General features: G+C 54.5%; 2 protein-coding genes across 3 annotated transcripts in view; one reads left to right on the forward strand and one right to left on the reverse strand.

Annotated features, from left to right (window-relative positions):
- EPHB4 (EPH receptor B4) overlaps positions 1-11650 on the forward strand; it is a 17899-nt gene extending 6249 nt beyond the window's left edge. Inside the window, exons 5-17 of one of the 2 annotated variants that reach the window (XM_004691878.2) lie at positions 316-471; positions 586-918; positions 1178-1302; positions 1989-2154; positions 3534-3636; positions 3833-3897; positions 3999-4112; positions 4225-4472; positions 7749-7964; positions 8201-8350; positions 8747-8940; positions 9120-9275; positions 10591-11650. In XM_004691878.2, the coding sequence (XP_004691935.1) occupies positions 316-471; positions 586-918; positions 1178-1302; positions 1989-2154; positions 3534-3636; positions 3833-3897; positions 3999-4112; positions 4225-4472; positions 7749-7964; positions 8201-8350; positions 8747-8940; positions 9120-9275; positions 10591-10720 (2156 nt within the window). In that variant the 3' untranslated portion in view covers positions 10721-11650. The remainder of the gene's footprint in view (positions 1-315; positions 472-585; positions 919-1177; positions 1303-1988; positions 2155-3533; positions 3637-3832; positions 3898-3998; positions 4113-4224; positions 4473-7748; positions 7965-8200; positions 8351-8746; positions 8941-9119; positions 9276-10590) is intronic. The other variant, XM_012732039.1, reaches the window with a different exon arrangement.
- A 322-nt stretch (positions 11651-11972) lies between these two features.
- ZAN (zonadhesin) overlaps positions 11973-20804 on the reverse strand; it is a 52205-nt gene continuing 43373 nt past the window's right edge. Inside the window, exons 38-49 of the mRNA XM_012731625.1 lie at positions 18286-18533; positions 17362-17491; positions 17048-17222; positions 16598-16771; positions 16186-16325; positions 15626-15825; positions 15384-15522; positions 14774-14909; positions 14086-14187; positions 13949-14001; positions 12620-12856; positions 11973-12109 (exon numbers count right to left, since the gene is read on the reverse strand). Of these exons, the coding sequence (XP_012587079.1) occupies positions 11973-12109; positions 12620-12856; positions 13949-14001; positions 14086-14187; positions 14774-14909; positions 15384-15522; positions 15626-15825; positions 16186-16325; positions 16598-16771; positions 17048-17222; positions 17362-17491; positions 18286-18533 (1871 nt within the window). The remainder of the gene's footprint in view (positions 12110-12619; positions 12857-13948; positions 14002-14085; positions 14188-14773; positions 14910-15383; positions 15523-15625; positions 15826-16185; positions 16326-16597; positions 16772-17047; positions 17223-17361; positions 17492-18285; positions 18534-20804) is intronic.

A 20804-nucleotide genomic window follows, 5' to 3' on the forward strand; every position in this document is an offset into this window, starting at 1 on the left:
TGCCTGTTCTGCTCCCCACTCTGTCTCTGGTGAATCCTCTCACCCTCCGCATCTCTGGCCTGTACCCCAGTTCTGTATGAATAAATAAATAAAATCTTTAAAAAAAAAAAAATCCCACAAGCATTGCCATATCACAAACTTATTTTCTTCGTTTAGATCATTTCAGCTTACTTGGGTTTCCTTTTTCACTCTGTATATCTTGTGCGTATTTGAAAATCACTCTTGTGGGTGGAGTCTGGCTTCTATCAGACTGCCACGTGAGGGAGGTGGGAGGTCTTATAACCACAGAATATTTTGATTAATGCTTTTTCTCAGCCTGTTCCCAGGGCACCTTTAAGCCCCTCTCCGGGGAGGGCTCCTGCCAGCCATGTCCAGCCAATAGCCACTCCAACACCATTGGCTCCCCCATCTGCCAGTGCCGCATCGGGTACTTCCGAGCCCACACAGACCCCCGGGGTGCACCCTGCACTAGTAAGTGTCTTTCGGGGTCCCCATCCTCTCAGACCTTCCTCCCACTCTTGACCCCAACTTGCTGTTGCCCAGCCAAGACAAGAAGTCAGCGTGGCTACCTGTCTTATCCCGCAGCCCCTCCCTCTGCTCCACGAAGCGTGGTTTCGCGCCTGAATGGCTCCTCCCTGCGGCTGGAATGGAGTACCCCTCTGGAGTCAGGTGGCCGGGAAGACCTCACCTACGCCCTCCGCTGCCGGGAGTGCCGCCCTGGGGGGTCCTGCACGCCCTGCGGGGGAGACCTGACCTTCGATCCCGGCCCCCGAAACCTGGGGGAGCCCTGGGTGACCGTTCGTGGACTGCGTCCTGACTTCACCTATACCTTTGAGGTTACTGCCTTGAACGGGGTATCCTCCTTAGCCACCGGACCTGTCCCATTTGAGGCTGTGAACGTCACCACCGACCGGGAGGGTGAGCTACCGTGGGCAGCCCATTTGGGAGAGAAGTTGGTGGAGAAGGCAGGCAAGGAGTGTGAAGGCCAGAAGGAAAATTGGCAGGGCTGAGGAGTGGGTCCCCATGAAGTATGGAAGGTAAAGTAATAAAGGCTTGCGGGGAAAGAGGCAGAGAGAAGTTGCAAAGGAGGCGCCAAAGGGAACAGGTGGAAGTCTTGGGCAGCATAAGGGATAGACCCACCTTGTGGAAGGACCCCAACGTGTCTTGTCTCTTACAGTGCCACCCCCAGTGTCTGACATCCAGGTGACACGGTCATCACCCAGCAGCTTGAGCCTGGCGTGGGCTGTTCCCCGGGCACCCAGTGGGGCCGTGCTAGACTATGAAGTCAAGTACCACGAGAAGGTGAGGACAAGTCTGCACCTGGAGTGGGGTTGGTCACTGGGACAGGCTCCTGGGGCCAGACAGCTGTTGCAGGCATTAGGTAGGTGCGTGAATTCTGGCTCCTGTACTGTATGATGTTGGGCCACCCACTAGGCTTCTCTGAGCTCGGTCTCCCCATCATTCAGATAGTGACAATATCAGTACCGACCCCACAGAATTGCTGGAAAGATTAAATGACATAATAAGGGCCTCCCTGGCAGTTCAGGGGTTAAAGTCTCAGCACGATGAAGTTTTTGTCAGCAACCATGGCACAAGTTCAAGTTCGATCCCTGGCCAGGGAGCTGACCCACATATGGCGCAACAGACCCCTCCCCCGCTGCTCCCCTCAGCCGTGTATTAATGAATCCGCCTGTTCTGCTCCCCACTCTGTTTCTAGTGAATCTTCTCACTGCCCCACCCCCATATTTCTGGCCTGTACCCCAGTTCTTGTGTGCATAAATAAGTGAAAATAAAACTTCAAATAAATAAGAAAATGACATAATAAATGCAAAATATATAGGATGGTGCACACGTAAGTGAGCACGAAGCCCCCACCAGCTTCCCTGCAAGACCAAGGTGCTAGGATGGGAGCACAAGTTGGGGGGGACAGGAGCAGCAGAAACTGGGGAACCCTGGCTTACGGCCAGCCCCCTTTTCCTCTTCCACAGGGTGCAGAAGGTCCCAGCAGCGTGAGGTTCCTGAAGACATCAGAAAATCGGGCAGAGCTCCGGGGGCTGAAGCGGGGAGCCAGCTACCTGGTGCAGGTGCGGGCACGCTCTGAGGCTGGCTACGGGCCCTTCGGCCAGGAGCACCACAGCCAGACCCAGCTGGACGGTGAGCAGGGCGAGAAGGGTGTGGACCCCACCAGGCAGGAGGCTTCGCCTCTGCCCAGACAAGACCCCCAAGGGGTCACATTCCCACGCTCTGCTTGCTCTGAAGCATGAGGCATATTGGCCTCTGAGGAAAGCATGGGATGTAAGATCCAAAACCAACAGCTGGGTGTGAAGATCGGGACCTTCCAGCTGTGCGACCTTAGAAAACTTGACCCTTAAGCCCCAGTTCTTATCCAAAAAATTAGTAATATTATGAGGCCTCTCTTGTAGAGTTCCAGGGATTAAATGAGGGACACCTGTTTGTGATAATGTGCTGACCTAGTGGTTTGCTAAACCTTTTAATTTTTTCAACAGTTTTGTTGAGATATGAATCACACAGTACAACACACCCATTTAAAATGTACAATTCGGTGGCTTTCCGTGTGTTCAGTTTTGCTCCTATCACCACATGAGTTCAAGATCATTTCAGCACCCCAAAATGAGGCCCTAGGAACTCTTCCATCTCACCCCTAATCCTCTCATTATTCCCAAGACCCTGGAAACCCTGATTTTTTTTTTAATTTTTTTACTTTTTTGTTAAGGTGTAAGTGACATAGAAGACTATATCGGCTTCAGGTGTCCAACTATGATTCAGAGTGCGAGGCGGTCACCGTAGGTCCAGGCACCCTCTGACCCCGTAGATAGTTAGCTGTTGGGATTTACCGCCTTGGCAGCCTTGGCACGCTCTGCGGTAGCACTGACGGTGTCTGTGTGCTGCCCAAGCCGTCTCCAGGGCTCAGCTGACTGGTCACTGGAAGTCTGTACCTCTTGACCCCCTTCACCCTGGGCGACCCTCTCTTGGCGGGCCCTCCCCTCCGGCAGCCACCGTCTGACCACCGCTCCGTCTGTCTCTAGATTGGCCTAGTCTTGCCGCAAGTGGAATCAGACCATATGTGGTCTTTTGTGACTGGCTTTGTCTTCTTGGCAATGTGTTCCAGGTGCTTCCATGTTGTCTCATGTGTTAGGGCTCTATTGTTTTTCATGGGTGAAAAATACTCCTTTGTATGGTTATCATGTGTTTGTCACTCATTTGTCGATGAACCTGTGGGCTGCTTCTACTTCTTGGCTGCAAACCTTGACATTTTTAGGCTTTGGAAACTTATGTCAAAATGGGACTTTTTTGCAGTCTGGTATTTCTAACAGGATAAAATATAGCCTGCTCTAGCAAATAAGGTTGGGAAACTTTTTCTTTTGCCCTGAAGGACCTCAGAGGAATTCACGCTGCTATTCTATGGCACCTGTTTCTCATGGGCCTGTAGAAAACACTGTGCACTGCCCCCACCCCGCCCCCGCCCTGCCTCCCCGTCAGCGTCTCCCATTCACCACTGTTTCTTCCCCCAGAGAATGAGAGTTGGCGGGAGCAGCTAGCCCTGATTGCAGGCATGGCGGTGGTGGGCGTGGTGCTGGTCCTGGTGGTCATCGTCATCGCCGTTCTCTGCCTCAGGTGAGGACTCTGGGCATGTGGGGGTGCCTGTGTAGGTGGCCACCTGCCTTCTTGCTCCAGGGCCATCCTCCCGGGATGCTCCAGGGGCCTGTTTCCACTTGGCAGCTTCTCCGAGCCCGGCTCCCTACCTGATGAGGTCCCTGTGGGAGCACAGGGCTGTGTGCCTTACCTCCTGCTTCTTTCCCATTGGCTCCAGGAAGCAGAGCAGCGGGCGAGAAGCCGAGTACTCGGACAAACACGGACAGTATCTTATTGGGCACGGTGGGTAACCCTCTCCTGAAGGAAATGGGGCGTGGGCAGGAGCTCTGAGTCTGAGTTCGGGGGACGTTACCTCTTGGCTAACTGGGCTCCTGGTTCCTCAGGTACTAAGGTCTACATCGACCCCTTCACTTACGAAGACCCCAATGAGGCTGTGCGGGAATTTGCAAAAGAGATTGACGTCTCCTATGTCAAAATTGAAGAGGTGATTGGTGCAGGTGAGAGGAAAACAGGGGGCACCCAGGAAGAGGCTGGGGTGTCGGGGAAGACCGGGCTCGGGTGTCGGGCAAGCAGGGAGAGGAGGGCTGACCCTCTGCGTGTTTGCTGAAGGCGAGTTTGGTGAGGTGTGCCGGGGTCGGCTCAAGGCCCCAGGGAAGAAGGAGAGCTGCGTGGCCATCAAGACCCTGAAGGGCGGATACACGGAGCGGCAGCGGCGTGAGTTCCTGAGCGAGGCCTCCATCATGGGCCAGTTTGAGCACCCCAACATCATCCGCCTAGAAGGGGTGGTCACCAACAGTGTGCCGGTCATGATTCTCACTGAGTTCATGGAGAATGGCGCCCTGGACTCTTTCCTGCGGGTGAGCCCCCCTGCCTCGACTCCAGTGCTCCCCCAGCTCAGCCCAGCAGCTCAGAGCACAGGACATAAGGGGGGTTCCCACGCCACTGTCCCTGCACCTGTCCTCCTCCCTTGAGGAGAGGCTGAGCTCCTGGGTCTGGTGGTCGGCAGTGGTGGGGTTCACCTCCAGAGGGCCAGCTGACCCCAGGATGTACAAGGGTTCTTATTTGTCCCTAAACCCCCACCTTGTGCATCAGCCACTGTCCTAGGCCCAGCTGTAAAACAGTGCCCTTGGAGAGATGACAAGGTCATCTGGCTGACTGAAAGTAAACAAACAAGATTTTGTAAAAAGTAAACCATTTTAGAAGTGAGGAAAAAAATCAAATAGGGTAATGGAAACAGGCTGGAGATGAAAGAGATTTTATTTTTGACATCAGTTTTATTGAATTGTGTTTTGATATATTTTTTAAAATTTTACTGTGCTTTTTGTTTTAAGATTGATTGATTGATTACATAGAAAGAACTGGGATATAGGCCAGAGGTATGGGGGTGAGAAGATTCACCAGAGACAGTGGGGAGTAGAATGAACATGTAGATGTACTGAAATACACTGCTGAGGGGAGTAGTGGGCAAGACAGGAGAGGTCTGTTGTACCTTACGGGTCAGCTCCCTGGCCTGGGATTGAACTTGATTGCTTAACCTCTAGGCCACCAGAGAGGCCCCAAGTTTGTTATGCTTTAAAAAGATTTTTTGGTGTCAAAATCCCAGACTGTGCTTTTTTTTTTTTTTTAATTGGAACATTTTCCTACACAACAAATAACATTGCAGTTAACAGATTTATGGTTCATTGAGATCATCTTCCCCCAGTGATATTCCCATTTCCCCACTTGTCCTCCTCAAATTGTCCCTTACTGCTGGTTTATTCAAACGAATAAGGATCAAACATTTCACCTGGTTGTCGTCTTTTTGGGTCTTTCTAAATCCAGCACTGTCCTTTTTCTTTTTTTAAAGATGTATTCATTTATGCATACAAGAACTGCAGTACAGGCCAGAGATGGGGGAGGTGAGAGGGTCCCCTGGAGACCCTGGGGAGCAGAACAGGCAGACTGACTGAAACACACTGCTGAGGGGAGCAGCGGGCAAGACAGGAGAGGTCTCTGGGCCATGTGGGTCAGCTCCCTGGCTTAGGATCGAATTCGTGCTGCAGCGGCTGTGTAGGGCTTCACAGTGCTGTGCTTTGCCCCGTTGCACCACCAGGGAGAGCCCAGGATAGTCCTCCTCATGCTGCAGAGCTGGGCCATGTTTACCCTTGAATGTCTTACCTGCAGGATTTATCAGCTCCTTCCAATGGGGTTTTTTTTTTTTTTTTAGCTTGTGATTCTTTAGCTGTATCTAATGGTTCCCCCACACACCAGCTCATTTTATTTATTATATGATAGTTTATTTTTACATCATTTTGTGCATTTTTTCATCTCAGTTGTAATCCCTGTGGGCTTCCCATCACCAAATCACCCATGTGCCATCACTATAGTCCAGTGCATTTGTATCTAATGATTTGATAAGTTTAAAAGTAAACATTTGTGCTCAATAAGAGCTCAGTAAGTGTTGTATACTTGACATGGCGCCCCACTGGGAGACATAGACTATGGAGGATCCCACAGAGTGGTGTCGAGGCAGACTCTGGACTGATAGCATGATGGTCTGATTCTGTCTGTGGTCAGCAGTGTGTTCCATTGGTACTGAGCAAAGTTCCATTGCAGGAGGCTTGGGGAAGGGCTCTGTTTTAGGAGAGGTGGCATTTGGGTAGATGTGAAAGAGGCAGCAAGGAGCACAGTGGGGAGAAGCTTGTTCAGGGCAGAGAGTAGTGACCCAGAAGTGGGCAGGAACTCAACATGTTCAGGAAACAGAAGGTGGGTGTGGGGTGTGACTGAATGAGCTCAGTGGGGGGCTGACGGTAAGTCGTATCATAGGTGGTAGTCCGGCCGTGTGGACCTAGTGGCCTTGGTCAGGGTTTGGAGTTGAAGGGAAGCCGTTAGAGTGTTGTTTTTGTTTTGTTTTTTAAGATTTATTTTTATTTATGCATACTAGAACTGGGGTGTAGGCCAGAAATTGGAGGGAGAGTGAGAGGATTCGCCAGAGACAGAGTGGGGAGCAGATCAGGCAGATCGACTGAAGACACTGCTGAGGGGAGCAGCTGGCGAGACAGGAGAGGTCTGCTGAGCCATGTAGGTCAGCCCCTTGCCAGGGGAGCGAACTCAGGCCTCAGTGGCTGGGCAATAGCTTTCTAACACTGAGACTTAACTCCTTGTGCCACCAGGGAGGACTTTGGAGGGTTTTTGGTAGAATGAGATGGTTAAGGAGATCCCTTTTTCATGTGCCACAGAATAGCAATGGGAGCCAGGAGCCAATGAGGAGACTTGAAGTCATTCAGCCTGTGGGGCCACCTTAGATGTGTGGGGAGTGGTTAGATTTGGGGTAAGTTTTGGGAGCTGGGTCAGCAGAACTTACTGAGGGGTTGTAAGTGGTGGATGAGGGAAGAGAAGAGTCACAGACCATCCAAGGGCTATAGATACTGAAACTCTGGCGTCATGTTTCCAGGAACTGAGATAAGAGGTCTGCAGGAGACGCTCAGAATTCAGTGTTTGGATTCTGTGTCTAAGAGGTCCCTGTGTCCTAGCAGAATCCAGAAAATGGGATTAGTTAACCATCCATGACTGCTGGCTTGCCAGGCGAGAGCAAACTCTGTAGAGGTCAAGGTTGAGTTTTAGATGTTGGTCTTGGCACTCTCTGATCACACCCTGATTTCTGATAGTTCTCTTGGATACGCCACGAAGTTGGCTCAAGGGCTGAGTGAGATTGTGGCTGGATCAGCCCAAATGCGTCTCCCACCTGTAGCCAGATAGCTCAGCAGAGAATCCTAAGAATCAGATCCTTGTTGCTGTCAAGTAAAAATTGCTCGTTAGCTAGAAAGCATTTGTTGTGTCTTCCCTGGACCCAAACTCTGCACTAATGTACTTAGGTGAAATAGAAGAAAAGGTTTAAGTATCTCCTTACAGTCTAATTAAGAGAGACTTGATGCACATGTCCAAAACAGGAACAGCTGAGCATTGTGTCATGATACTATCATAAGAACTGAGCAAACTGAGAGTGGGAGAAAAGAGCAGGGCTTACCTGGAAATTTGACGGCTCGCCCTTCAAGTGAGCATGGGATAGGATGGAAGTGGCATGTGTGGTTTAGAGCATGGAAGGAGGGAGGAATAATGGTGAGCTTCCTAACCACGCCTCGTCTGGTTTCCAGCTGAATGATGGACAGTTCACAGTCATCCAGCTGGTGGGCATGCTACGGGGCATCGCCTCAGGCATGCGGTACCTGGCTGAGATGAGTTACGTCCATCGAGACCTGGCCGCCCGCAACATCTTGGTCAACAGCAACCTGGTCTGCAAAGTTTCTGACTTTGGCCTTTCCCGATTCCTGGAGGAGAACTCTTCTGACCCCACCTATACTAGCTCTCTGGTGAGCTGAGACATGGACGCCTCTTGAGGCATCGGGAGGCCAGAAACACAGTATAGGAACAGGCCACAGAGGGGGTGGTCAGCCTAGGGAACCTGACTTTTGGGTGTCTAGGAAGAAAGCAGTGTTGGGTTGCTGGGTGCATGGTTCCAAGAAGGAGGGCAGGCCTGGAAAAGGCAAAGCCAGGCAGTGCCGGCCTGGTGAGTCCCTCATCTCACCTTTTCTTCTCCCATCTATAGGGAGGAAAGATTCCCATCCGATGGACAGCCCCTGAGGCTATTGCCTTCCGGAAGTTCACATCTGCCAGTGATGCCTGGAGCTACGGGATAGTGATGTGGGAGGTCATGTCATTTGGGGAACGGCCATACTGGGATATGAGCAATCAGGATGTAAGTGTCCCGTGGACCTACCAAGCTTGGAATGTTCTCTCACCTGTGATGTGGAGATGGGGGCATGATGTTCTAGAGAGCTCATTACTGCAGTTCTTGGGATGGTAAGGGTGGCACAAGGAGAGCTGGTCTTTGTGGCCAAGATTTCAATACATGTCTGCCACAGAAGGACAGAGAGATGGAGGACAAGTTTGGGAGGTTACAGGGCTAAATCACAGTCCTTGAGCTGCCCGGGCATCAGGCCACCACCAGCCGTGGCCCTGGCCAGGAGGACCCCCTAGATATGCCAGCGGGAAGGGACTATGTGACCATCCCAGCATCTCAGCCTCCTGGGGTCCTTTGGCATCCTCACTCTCCTACGACATCCTCACTCAGCGCTGCTCCCTGTGCTCACAGGTGATCAATGCGATTGAACAAGACTACCGGCTGCCCCCTCCCCCAGACTGCCCAACCTCCCTGCACCAGCTCATGCTGGACTGCTGGCAGAAGGACCGGAATGCACGGCCCCGCTTCCCCCAGGTGGTCAGCGCCCTGGACAAGATGATCCGGAACCCTGCTAGCCTCAAGATCGTGGCCAGGGAGAATGGCGGGTGAGGATCCCGGAGAGCTCGCACTTTGCGACAGCTGCCTTTACCCTATCCCCAGAACTGTCAGTCCCTCTGCTGGTGTGTGGGGTGGTGCTTGCGCACCTCTCTAAGGCCAGCTCAACGTCTTCCCCACGGGACACAGGCCCGGTACTCAGGGAATCCTCCCCATCCTTGCCTCCCAGGGCCTCACACCCACTGCTGGATCAGCGGCAGCCTCACTACTCAGCTTTTGGTTCTGTCGGTGAGTGGCTTCGTGCTATCAAGATGGGAAGATATGAAGAAAGCTTTGCAGCTGCTGGGTTTGGCTCCTTTGAGCTTGTCAGCCAGATCTCCGCAGAGTAAGTGGCAGGAGCTGGAAGTGGGAGTGAGACTGGATAGCCAGAGGGGCTCCTTGGGGGCAGGGTCAGGCCCACAGATTCAGACGGGGGCTTTGGGGGCAAGTCCTGGTGCCAACTCTTGTTTCTTCAGCGGAGCAACACTAAGGAAGTGTCTCCCCACCAGGCCTGGAAGAGCCCCCAAAGCAAAAACTGCTGCTGAGGCTGAGTGCCCAGGGCTGGTCTCCCAGCAGTGCCCCCTTCTTGTGCCACCTCAGCCTGCCATCTCCCTCTCCGCCGGGAAGTCTCTCTCTATCTTTGTGCATCTATCTACATTCCAAACCCTGCTCTCTCTCACAGTAACACCGTGTCAACTCTGGATGTTTTCCCATCCATAAAAGGAGAAGGTTGGGCTAGGTTTTGGAGATCCTTTCCAGCTTTAACGCTAAATGGTTTTATGATTCCAGCGCCTCCCAAATTCTGTTTTTCCCTAATTGGCCCGTCTCTGGTCTCCTCTCTGTCCATTTCTCTCCCAAGGCTTCTGGCCCCAAGTCTGAGTAACAGAAATAGGAAGAGTAGGAATCTGGAAGCAGAGGGCCCTGGCAGGGCAGGTTCCAGACCAGTCTGCCCAGCAGGCCTGGGTCCTGTCCTCCCTGACCAGCCCAGCTGGACCTCGACATGGGTTCCTATTCCCCGTCCCCCAGTTCTTTTTTCCTTTATCACAGTTTTCAGGCGTTGGTGTGTGGGAATGAATGGTGGGGGCAGTTTTTTTTTAAATTTTTTTAAAGATTTATTTATTTGTGCATACAGAACCTGGGGTACAGGCCAGAGGCTCAGGGGCGGTGAGAGGCTTCACCAGAGACAGAGTGGGGAGCAGAGCAGGCAGATCCACGAAGTACACTGCTGAGGGGAGCAGCAGGCAGGTCAGGAGAGGTCTGCCACGCCATGTGGTCACCTCCGGGACAGGCAGGATCGAACACATGCGGAAGTGGCTTTAGATTCTCAGTGCTGTGCTTTAACCCGCTGCGCCACCAGGGAGGGCTGGTGGGGACAGTTTTAACCTTCACTCTGCTCTTCTCTTTCTGGGCTTTTTCTTCTGACTTCTTTCTCCTCTAAAGCAATCTGTGTGGCCTTCATTTCTGCCTGTGACATCCAGTGTCACCCCGACTGCAACCACACTTTGGGCTAGGCTCCTAAATCCTCTGCCTAGCAACTATTCACCTTTGCCCCTTCCCCTGCTGGCCTTTCTGATAGGGGCTGGCCAGGTTTCTGGCGCTAAGCTAGGAGAAGCCCCTGCTGAAGCCCTCTGGCCTCAACCTAGCTCACAATTCTTCCCCAGGGACCTGCTCCGAATTGGAGTCACTCTGGCAGGACACCAGAAGAAAATCCTGGCCAGTGTCCAGCACATGAAGTCCCAGGCCAAGCCTGGAGGCCAAGGCGGGTCTGGAGGACCAGCCCCCCAGTACTGACCTGCGACTCCTGACCTGGCCCCCCAGCGCTGGAGCGACAAGATCTCTCATGCCGGGGACACAGCTCCCTGGCTTCCTGGGGCAGTTGGGTGGGGACCTAAAGGCCCCTACCCCTGTGCCCTTCTGGATTGCACTTTGAACCTGTGGGCATGGGGAGTTGGCAATTTGGAGAGAGAGGAGTTGGGGATTCTGCCATAAGGGAGATGGAGAAACGACATTATCCCCAGGCAGAGAACCAACCCCACACCCAGGATGGGGTGTGATGAGAGAAAAGGATACGCCCATACCCTGCCGACTTCCTCACAGAGGGTTGGGCGGTGCCCACAGCCTCCTTCTGATCTCCAATTTGGGCTGGGCCCAAGGGTTCTCCCTCACCCTGGGGGGGCCACAGGCCCTGCAGATCCTGCAGACCAAAGAGAGGAGGGTGACTAGCCTGCGAGCTCGGGAGTGTGGCGCAGCCAAGGGAGGCAGGAAGGGTGTCAGGGCCCAGTGACAAAGCCATTGGACTTGGGTGTCCCAACCTGCTGCTGTCTCCACCGAACTCACTTCCCTTGTAAATGCCCTTCCCCCTTCTGCTGCCTTCATATTGAAGGTTTTTGAGTTTTATTTTTTTGGTTTTGGTTTTATTGTTCCTTCCCTTTTTTTTTTTTTTTTTCATTTTTTTTTTCAACCTTGTCGTGACTTTGTGTGTGGAAGGGATCTGTTTCCTTGTTGCCTCCTTTGCCAGCATTGAGACAGGACCCGTCGCTGGGCCTGTTTCCTGAACAGTGCCTTGATCATGCCAGAACCCCCAGACACCCCCTTCTCCCCAGGTTCCCCCAAGCTGTGCCCCTGAGGGAATATGAGGGGGAGGGGGTGGTAGAAGCCAGAGACAGACACAGGTGCTTGGAGGGGCTCTTAAATTATATTTAAAACTTTTGTTTTTGTATAAATAAAAGAAAATGGGAAGTGTCCCAGTGTGGGGGTGATTGGAGTGGGGGAAGGAGGAGCTTTCAGCAAGCCCAACTGACTGGGGGATCAGAGGTCTGGCCACAGGGCTGTGTGTGCACACGAGGGTGCTCAGTTCCCAGCCCCAGGGTGCCTTTGAGGTGGTGGGGTGGGGGCAGTGGAGATGAGTCATTGGCAGCTGCTTCTAACAGCTCTAGTTGGCTCTGCCAAGAGCCTGAGGCACCTCCGGGAAGGCTGCCCCCCTCCCTGCCCTGGCTCCCTAGCCCTGGAGAGGGGCTCTGTGAAGCAAGGGGAAGCTTTGAGCTCACAACACTGCCTTATAGTCCCCTGAAAGAGGGAGGCGGATCAGCTGGGCTGGGGGTCCAGTCCAGAAGAAGACAGATGTGGACCAGATGTTGACAGCTGGGACTGGTTTAGAGGCGATGGGGGAGTCTGCCTTGGCTGTGGGGGAGGGACAGAGATGGAGTGAAGGACAGCCCCCCCCCCCACGTGTGCAGACAGACACACACAAAGAGCTGCTGGGCTGGGTTGGGAGGACAATTCCTCTTTCAAGATGCTGCCCAGGCAGGTTCTCTCAGCCTCTGGAAAAGGGTGGGGGGAAACCACCTGTGCCTTTTCCCCACCCCGAGTTCTCCCAGACAGGAAGAGGATAGGGTCAGTCTCCTGCTCAAACTGCCAGGGTGTCTATTTTTTTTCCTTAAGATTTATTTATGCATGCATGCAAGAGCTGGGGTGCAGGCCAGAGGTGCTGGAGAGGATTCACCAGAGACAGGTGGGGAGCAGAACAGGCAATGCACTGGAATACACTGCTGAGGGGAGCACTTGGAGAGGTCTGCGCCATGTGGGTCAGCTCTGGGCTGCTAAGCAGGGAGCACGACCTCCTGCTGCCGTGGCTGCTGGTAGCTTCACAGTGTTGTGACATAGTCCCTTGCGCCACCAGAGAGGCCCCACTGGCTCTTTTTGCCATCTTCAGTTTTCCGTGCTCCACCAGCCCTCTGGGGCATCCACCGGGGCTGGGCTGGGCCAGCTTTGTTTGTGCAGCTTGGTTGCCCCCTGTTGTCAAGTTGGGGCCAATGCAGGAGCCCCTTCCAAGACTCTTGCCTCTTCGGCACTTCTGAACCTTGATCTCATCCCTGTCCCCGAACGCCTTTACTGCCCTCTTCTGGAGTCCCCGGTACCCGACCTTAGCTGGAGAGGAGGGGCTCGGTTCAAAAGGGCAGAACACATGGACACAGCCAGAGGCTCAAACACCAGGGGTAGGTGCTAGCTTTGGGGCTCTGCTGAGTTCCGGAAACTCCTGAGCTTTCCTGCCTCATACAACTTGAGTGTGAGCTGTGCACCCTGCTAAGGAAAGTCATGTGAGGCTTGCCCCATTGGATCTCATGACCTTAAATGAAGGAGGCGGCCTGGAGCACGGATACCTTTCTAGAAACCAGTGTCCTGCCTGCTTTGATATTCCCAGCCCAAGTCCTCTGTCCTTGGGGTCCAGCATCCTCATGCTCCCCAACACCATCCCAAGCTTGGACCAGCCTGGTGGGAGACCCATCTCACTGGGGGACAGGCGGGTCAGCATGTTTGTCCTTTGACCTCAGGCTGAGGGTCTCAGGTCACTTCTATGGTGGAATGCTAAACTGAGCCAGCTATCTTCCAGACCCCACCTCAGTTAAGGAACCTTAGGCTCCTGTGGGAAATGGATGCTTGCAGAAGACTGGGGGGACACATCCCAGAGGGGCACAGCCAATTAATCCTTCGGAAAGAGCCACATTCCTCATCCTTGGCCTCTACCCAGCAATTCTCATCAGAATCCTCAATCACTGTTCACCATCTACTTAGGGAACTCACAGCCAAGTCCTCTAAGAACTGGGGTTTCTGGAGTGGAAACTTGTCTCCTGTACCCCAGAATCTCAACGCTAAATGCCCACCCACCCAGCTTTAGGGGCAGGTCCCCACACGAGATAGTTCCCTATCCTCGGACACCTTGCTGCGCACACAGCTTAGCTGCCCGTTGCTTTCCACGCAAACACAGCGCCCTGTATCTCTCTCCCCAAGATCCACCGCACAGACACTTCCCCCACCATAATCTTGGAAATTCATGTCTCAAAAATAAATAATTTTATTTCATCTTTTTTTTTTTTTTAAGACAAATTAAAACCGAGTGACGTCACTCTCTGGCACAAAATCTGGAGAGAAAGCAGAAAAGTCTGTTAGAGACTGACTGGCTCCCCCCACCTGCCCCAGCCCGCTCGTCACCTAGGCTGGGCTGGCAGGGTCAACTCTCACCTGAGTCTACCAGCCTGTTTCTATTCTTGCTCTTCATCTTCTCCCTAGGGACCCTGGGGAACATACAAGAGTCGACACCCACTCCCTGTATTTACTCCCCCACCCATCCCTCCCTCAGCCTCCTCCCCAAAACCCACCTCCTCAGCCTCTTGTCGCATTCTCTGACCACTGCCAACACCATGACTACTGCTGGCACCAGCATCCCCAGCAGGACAGTTACCAAGCTGGACCTTTCTGGGGTGTGGGGAATCGAAATAGGGACAAGAAGGGGTGGGGGAGGAGATACTCTCTTTTGGTCGGGGGTCATCACCAGAAGGGATTAAGCTGCTGCTGAGGCTAGTCGGAGCCACCCCCCCTTCCAAGGCCTTAGCACCACCCCCCACCCCTACCAGGGACCCTTTGTGCCCACAAATTCTCATAAGCTTTCTAGAGAGATGTTCATCTAGCTGGTCCCCTAGAGACTAGCCAGTGTTTCTTGCAGAAGAGTCCTAGAATCACTCGTAGGAGCTTGTTAAACATGCAGATTCGGGGAACCCAGACTCCCAAATCGGACAAAAGACATTTGGAGAATCAAATTTGTCCAGAGACTGGAAGGGCATAGAGTTTCCATAGATACTTGGAGAGAAACAGGATGGGAGATCGAACATCAGGGTGGGGCATCTGGGTCAAGAAGGGAGCTGGCAGATGCCAGCGCAGAGGGGTAAGAAGGGCATAGGGGTGCTGAGATCCTTTGAGGACCTGCTCCTACAATTGTCCAGGATCACATGACAATATCATGCCATATAATAGATATTAGTACATGATCATAAACTACCTGTTGTATATTTTGCAGTGGGTGGCAGGTCCCGAGGCTCCATGCAAAGGTCTCCCCCATAACCAAGTTCACACTCACAGATAAAGTGATCTCCCTGCTCCCGACACTGCCCATCATTCTGACACGGGTTCTCTAGACATGGGCTTTCTGGAATGATGGAGGAGCAGGTTGGGAGGGGGTTCTGGGAAGACACCCCAAATAAGGGAAAGGGGGCTAGGCCTGGGATCCCAAGGAAGAATACAACAGCTAAATGAGGGAGCCCATCCTGGCCTCCGGTCCTGGTTCTACATTAACCACGCTCTGGGGAAATTGCTTCCTTGCTTTTAGCTATGACACAGGAATGCTTATCACCAAGCCCTGAGTTATAGGCTAAAGAAGATCATGGGAAGCAAATGTAGGGAAAAGACCCAGCAAGGTGCTTGATGGACAGCAAACATCTTCTGCCTTTGCCTTTCCCAAAAAGGGAGAAAACGGGATGAAAGATAGATACCACCTTCCTGACCCTCATGGGGAGGAGTCCCAGGCACACTACCCGGGGGGGGGGGGAGGCGGGGATGGTATCTAATCCAGAACCCCTTGGGGTAGAGGGCAGCTTGGAACCGAGAGGTGGTTCAGGCTCACCTCGGAAGCAGCCACGAGTGAGGTTCCCTAGGGTACAAATCTCCCCGACGTTGCAGCTGAGGGGCTCGCACAGCAGGACCTCCGAGCTGACACAGGTGCAGCGCTGAGAGCAATCCTCAGTCACAAAGCTGTCACCTTGCTGAAGAAGGGAGAAGGGGCTGGGAGGAAGGGCTCTCTTGATGGTCTCTGGCCTGGCTCTCTGCACCTCCGCTCGCCCAGGGCCTCCCACTCCCAGCCCAGACCTGGTAGTAAATGCCGTTGTTGGTGCAGCCACAGCGGGCCCGGGGGAGGCTCTGAACGCCGCTGTAGATGTAGCCGGGGAGACTGGCACACCCTTCCACGCAGGGGCCCTGGCAGCCCCCGGGGGCCACCAGGTTAGCACAGGAGGCTGGGCAGGGTGTCATACAGCTCTGATAGACAGTGTTGGCTGGACATGCCAAGGCTGAGGGGACAGAGTCCTAGTCAGAGAGGGGCTAGGCTGGGGTTGCCCAACGTGTGGGGACTGTGGGGCTGGAAGCTGGAAGGAATCAAGGTCACCACAGAGCTCAGGGTATGAAGCCAGAGGGGGGCTGCCGATGGGCCATTAAGGCACGTGAAGGGAGCTGGAGGCCCAAAGTAACACTGGGTCAAAGGAGCAGGGGTGGACGAGGCTTCCCAGGGGGTAAAGTCAGGAAGTTAACAGGGTGAGTTGAGGGGTGAAGAAACTAAGGCAGGTGGAAGCTATGGTGGGGCCTGGAGCTGAGCAAAGTGGCAGTAGGGGCCAGGGGCCAGGGCCAGTTGCTAGGGAATGTCAGTGCCTCACCGCAATGCATATGGTCCCGCCAGCTGGCCAGGGTGATGCCAGCCTCCTGGCAGATGATGGCATATCCACTGAGGACCTGGCAGCTGAGCTCCTGCCGTTCTCTGGGGTCCCAGGTGGAACACAGATCAAATATACAGTGCCTGGTGGGATGAGGGGAGCATTAGGGACAGTCAGAGTCAGCCAGCCAGTTGGGGGACTGTCAGAGAGGAAGAGGCATGGAAACCCCAGCAGAAGAGGTGTGTGTGTGTGTGTGTGTGTGTGTGTGTGTGTGTGGAGTGTGTGCTGGCGGTCATTGGGAGTGGGGAGATTGCGAGGAACCAAGGCTACAGAAAGAAGTGAACCAGAGAACAGAGACACCAGGGAGCAGGCAGTGGACCTGAAGAGCGGTCATGGTCCGGGGCCCCTGACTCACTCTTGGAAGGGCTCAGGGGGCACCTTCTGGTGACAGGCAGCAAAGGGGCCTTGGGGATCCACCAGCACTCTACACCCCTGGGTTCTGTTGATGAGTGCCAGCTGCTCCACGCTGCATCCCGACGCAAGGTACCCGGACTCCTCTGCCTTCTCCTTCTCCTCTTCCCTTATGGCCCTGGGCAGGGACAATGAGGGGCCAGCTGAGGCCTGGGCACTATGAAGTTGAGGACGGAGCAGAAGGAAGGGCACGGGCACAGATTGGGGTCCATAGGGCCCCTGCCCCTACAGTCCAGGTCCCGATGAGAAGACAGGGAGATTGGCAGCACCGGGAGGGCCGTCAGGGCCTGCCCTCCAGCACGCCTCTGCTGAAGCTCTGGGGTAAGTGGGTGTGGACAGCGATTGCTCATCTTCTGGGCCTGAGCCTCCCTGCTGAGAGCCCCAGTTCCCTCACCTGGAGAAGCGGGCAAGTTCTTTCTGGTTCTTCTTTACTTCCCAACTGTTGCCAAAGATGTTGATGTTCTGGGTGAGGGCGCCATTGGGCATTATAAACTCGTTTGTCATATTCTTGTCAAAGTTCCCACACAGGCCGCGCACCAGCCCCTCGTACGTGCCGGGCAAGGAGATGACTACAAGAGGCAGGAGCATGTAGAAGTGACACTTTCTTCCCTACCTCCTTGTGGCTCCCTCACCAAGTGGCCTGTCTAAGGTGTGTTTTCCCTCTCAGGATGCAAACATCCTGCCCCCCCCTTCCCTCCTCTCAAGTACCTGCATTGTTCATTCCATCGAAGCTGACAGCCAGCTCAAAGTCGGTGGTCAGGTAGAGGCGGTGACCCCGCACGATGACGCCAAGATGCTTGCTGGGTTTGTAGGGGATGCCCACCCTCTGGTTGTTGACCTGGAGAGGGACAAAGAGCTTCAGGAGCAGTGGGGTGACCTACCCCGCCGCCGTGCAGGGGCGTCTTTGTACGTCTCGGTACCTCTGCTTGGCACCGTTCCATCATTCTGTGGAACAAGATGCCACAGTAGGTGGCACTATCGCTCCTGGCAGATCTCTAAGGAGCCCTTTGCAGACCCCCTCCCCTTTCTGGCAAAAAGGGAAAAATCAGCAACGGGGATGTCCAGGCACTTCTTCAGCCCAGGCTGGTTCCTGCTCCACAGCGCAGATTCCTCAATCCTCTCCTTCCCAACCTGTCTCATTCTAGCCTCTTGTTTTCTGGTTTTTAGTACTTATTTACTTATGCATACAAGAACTGGGGTGCAAGGCAGGCCAGAGATCTGGTGGGAGTTGAGAGGATTCACCAGAGACAGAGCGGGGAGCAGAACAGGCAGATGAACTGAAATACACTGCTGAGGGGAGCAGCGGGCGGGAAGGGAGAGGTCTGCTGCACCATGTGGGTCACCCCCCAGCCAGGGATTGAACTCGTGCTGCAGTGGCTGCAGATGGCCTCACAGTGCTGCACTTTAACCTGTTGCACCACTGGGGAGGCCCTCTAGCCTCTTGCTTAGTGTTGCTGCCCTGCTCTTTGTCTCCGTGTGAGATCAGATGACACTGACTTCTCTAACCAGGCAGTCCCTGCCAGGAGCTTCCCAGGGAACACCTTCCCAGGGGAAGCATCCTGGCTTCACCTGCTGCAGGTGAGGGTCCCCTGGCCTGCCTCTTCCCAACCACCCAGGCCTGCTTGCTCTCACCACAAGCTGCAGTTTGGCTTGCAACTGGATGATGTAGCCGTAGATTTTCACAGTCACTTCATGTAGTAATACCGGAGTCCAGGGCAGGTTCACCTTGTTGCGGCCCTCCACAACCAGGGGCTCAAGCCCCTCTGGCAGTACATCCACGGTCTTTACCAGTGTGTAGGTCATGCGGCCCTGGAAGCGGTAGCTGAAGCCATCAAATGTGAAGTAATGGGGGTCCCCAAAAACAGAGCATTGTGCTGACTCTGCAGAGAAGAAAGGCCAAGTAAAAGGAAGAACCCCTTCCAGGTATCAGAGGCGTTAGGCTCCCCCAGCCACCCTCCCATGCCCCCCTTTGCTCTCCTCTTAGCACTGGGCTCCCGGGTCTGACCATCTTTAACATTGCCCCTCCTAGCCCCTATTGAAAAGCTTAGGGGCGCTCCTAGGTCCCCTTGCTTTGCCCTTAGGGCAGTGAGTCCCAGGACAGGCATGTCTTGCAGCTGGACACAGCAAATAAGAGACAGAGGAGAAGCAAGGACGGCGGTGGTGGAGGTGCGCACATACCTGCATCCGGCCCCTCTGGCCCTGCATCGTGCTTCACCCTTCGGAGTACGCGCTCAACCGACGGGACACAGTTGCCGTTGTTGTTGGAGTCGGTCCGGCAGCGGAAGCCCGAGGGGCACTCGAAGACATGGCATCGAATGATTTCTGATAAACAGGCACAGCGCAGGGTACAGTTGCTCGAGAGCCAGATCTTCCCTTCCTGTGGAAGCCGCAGAAAGGAGAGAGGGTGAGGGGCAGGGCCCTGGTTCTCACTTTCACCCCTTGGGTCTGAGGGACTGGCTTCCCTGGCACTGACCAGACACCGTAGGAGACACCCGCCACCTCATGTGCCCTGCTGCCACTTGGAGGCACTGGTAGCTCATCTATATTCCTCAGGAGGTCCCACTGGGCCCTCCCACGCGAGAAACAAGGTGAAAAAAGACACCTGCCCTGTGAGCTGTAGCATCGGAATAGTAACCAAAGCCATGCTCTCCACTGTAGCATGCAAAACCCAGTTCGGAGCCCTTAAATGTAAAACCCAGCGATGTCCTCCAGATTAGTTATGGCAGATGACCATCCCCCACGTCCCAAACCCTAGCGATCTTGGTGCCTCGATGGTGGACACCAAGCTGTGCTGACCTCACCCTAATTCAGTCCACACTCACAGGGATGGGGCCGTGAGTGTCCTTGCAGCCACACTGGTCCTTGTGCACACACTGTCCCTGGTGGAGCAGGAAACCAGACTGACAAAGACAGCCGTCACGGCAGGTGGAGGGAACGTTCATGCCCCTGCACAGGGCATCTGGGTCCTCGCAGGTGGATACACACGTTGGCAAGCAGGACATGTAGCTGCTGTGGGCGGGGCACTGCAGAGCTGGGAGAGGGGCGAGGAGGAAAGAGAGAGGGGCTGAGCGGGGATAAGGTGGGTCAGGTGGCCAGAAACTGCAAGAGCTGACTGAGAAGCTCTTGAGCTAGGTATGCAGATAGAGCCTGCGTCAGGTCTTGGAGCCATGGCTGGGACCACCACCGAACACCCCCTTACTTTTCGGTGTGCAATTTTCCAGGGCACTGGAGTTGACCTGGCACTGAGTACCAGTAGGGCAGGTGAAGGGTTGGCACTGAATGGCGCCCATGACACAGACGCACCTCCTAGTGCAGTGGCTGCTGAGCCAGAACTTCCCTTCCTGTAGAGCCACAGAACAGGGGCATGAGGGAGTGGCAGCGCCCTCTCCTGCCCGCCCCTGCCGCCCATGACACAGACGCACCTCCTAGTGCAGTGGCTGCTGAGCCAGAACTTCCCTTCCTGTAGAGCCACAGAGCACAGCATGAGGGAGCAGCAGCGCCTGTGTCCTGCCCCTCCCCACCGCCACTGGGCCTGAACCGCATCTGAGCGGCTTCACTGGCGCTGCCAGAGGCAGTAGGCGCCAGCGGCACCTCTGTCCTCTGCTGCCCATGTGAGATTCCTGTGTCGCACATGAGCGTGGCTTGTGCTACCGACTCCATCTCACAGAGAACCTGGGTCAGTTGGGCCCCTGACAGGGACAGGTACACTCAGATTCCTAACTAGCCAGGCTCTTCCCCGGCATGGCACATCCCAGTTAATATTGCTCAGATGGAAAACCGGAAACTGCACCCCAGTTCAGCCTCGTCATGAGACCACACATGGGTGTCCCCAGAGGCCATGCCAGGGCGAGCCCTAGAGGGTCAGGTGCCGCAAGAGAAGGCTCTGTATTCTCAAGGAGTGATGTTCCCGCTGTACTTCACCCCCACTCACCTGCACGTAGCCGAGCCGGGCGTCCTTGCAGCCACACTGGCTCCGAGGCACACACTGCTTCTCACTGAGCACAAAACCAGGTCGACAAAGGCAGCCCTCCTTGCAGGAGGGAAGTTCCATGTTGTCACACTCTTTATTTGGGTCCTCACACGTAGGTAAGCAGGGGGGCATGCAGGCTGTATAGATGCTGTTGGCGGAGCATTGCAGAGCTGGGGGGGGG

This window comes from Condylura cristata, unplaced genomic scaffold, assembly GCF_000260355.1.
Source record: "Condylura cristata isolate star-nosed mole 26May11 unplaced genomic scaffold, ConCri1.0 scaffold00032, whole genome shotgun sequence".
NCBI classification, from domain to species: Eukaryota; Metazoa; Chordata; class Mammalia; order Eulipotyphla; family Talpidae; genus Condylura; species Condylura cristata.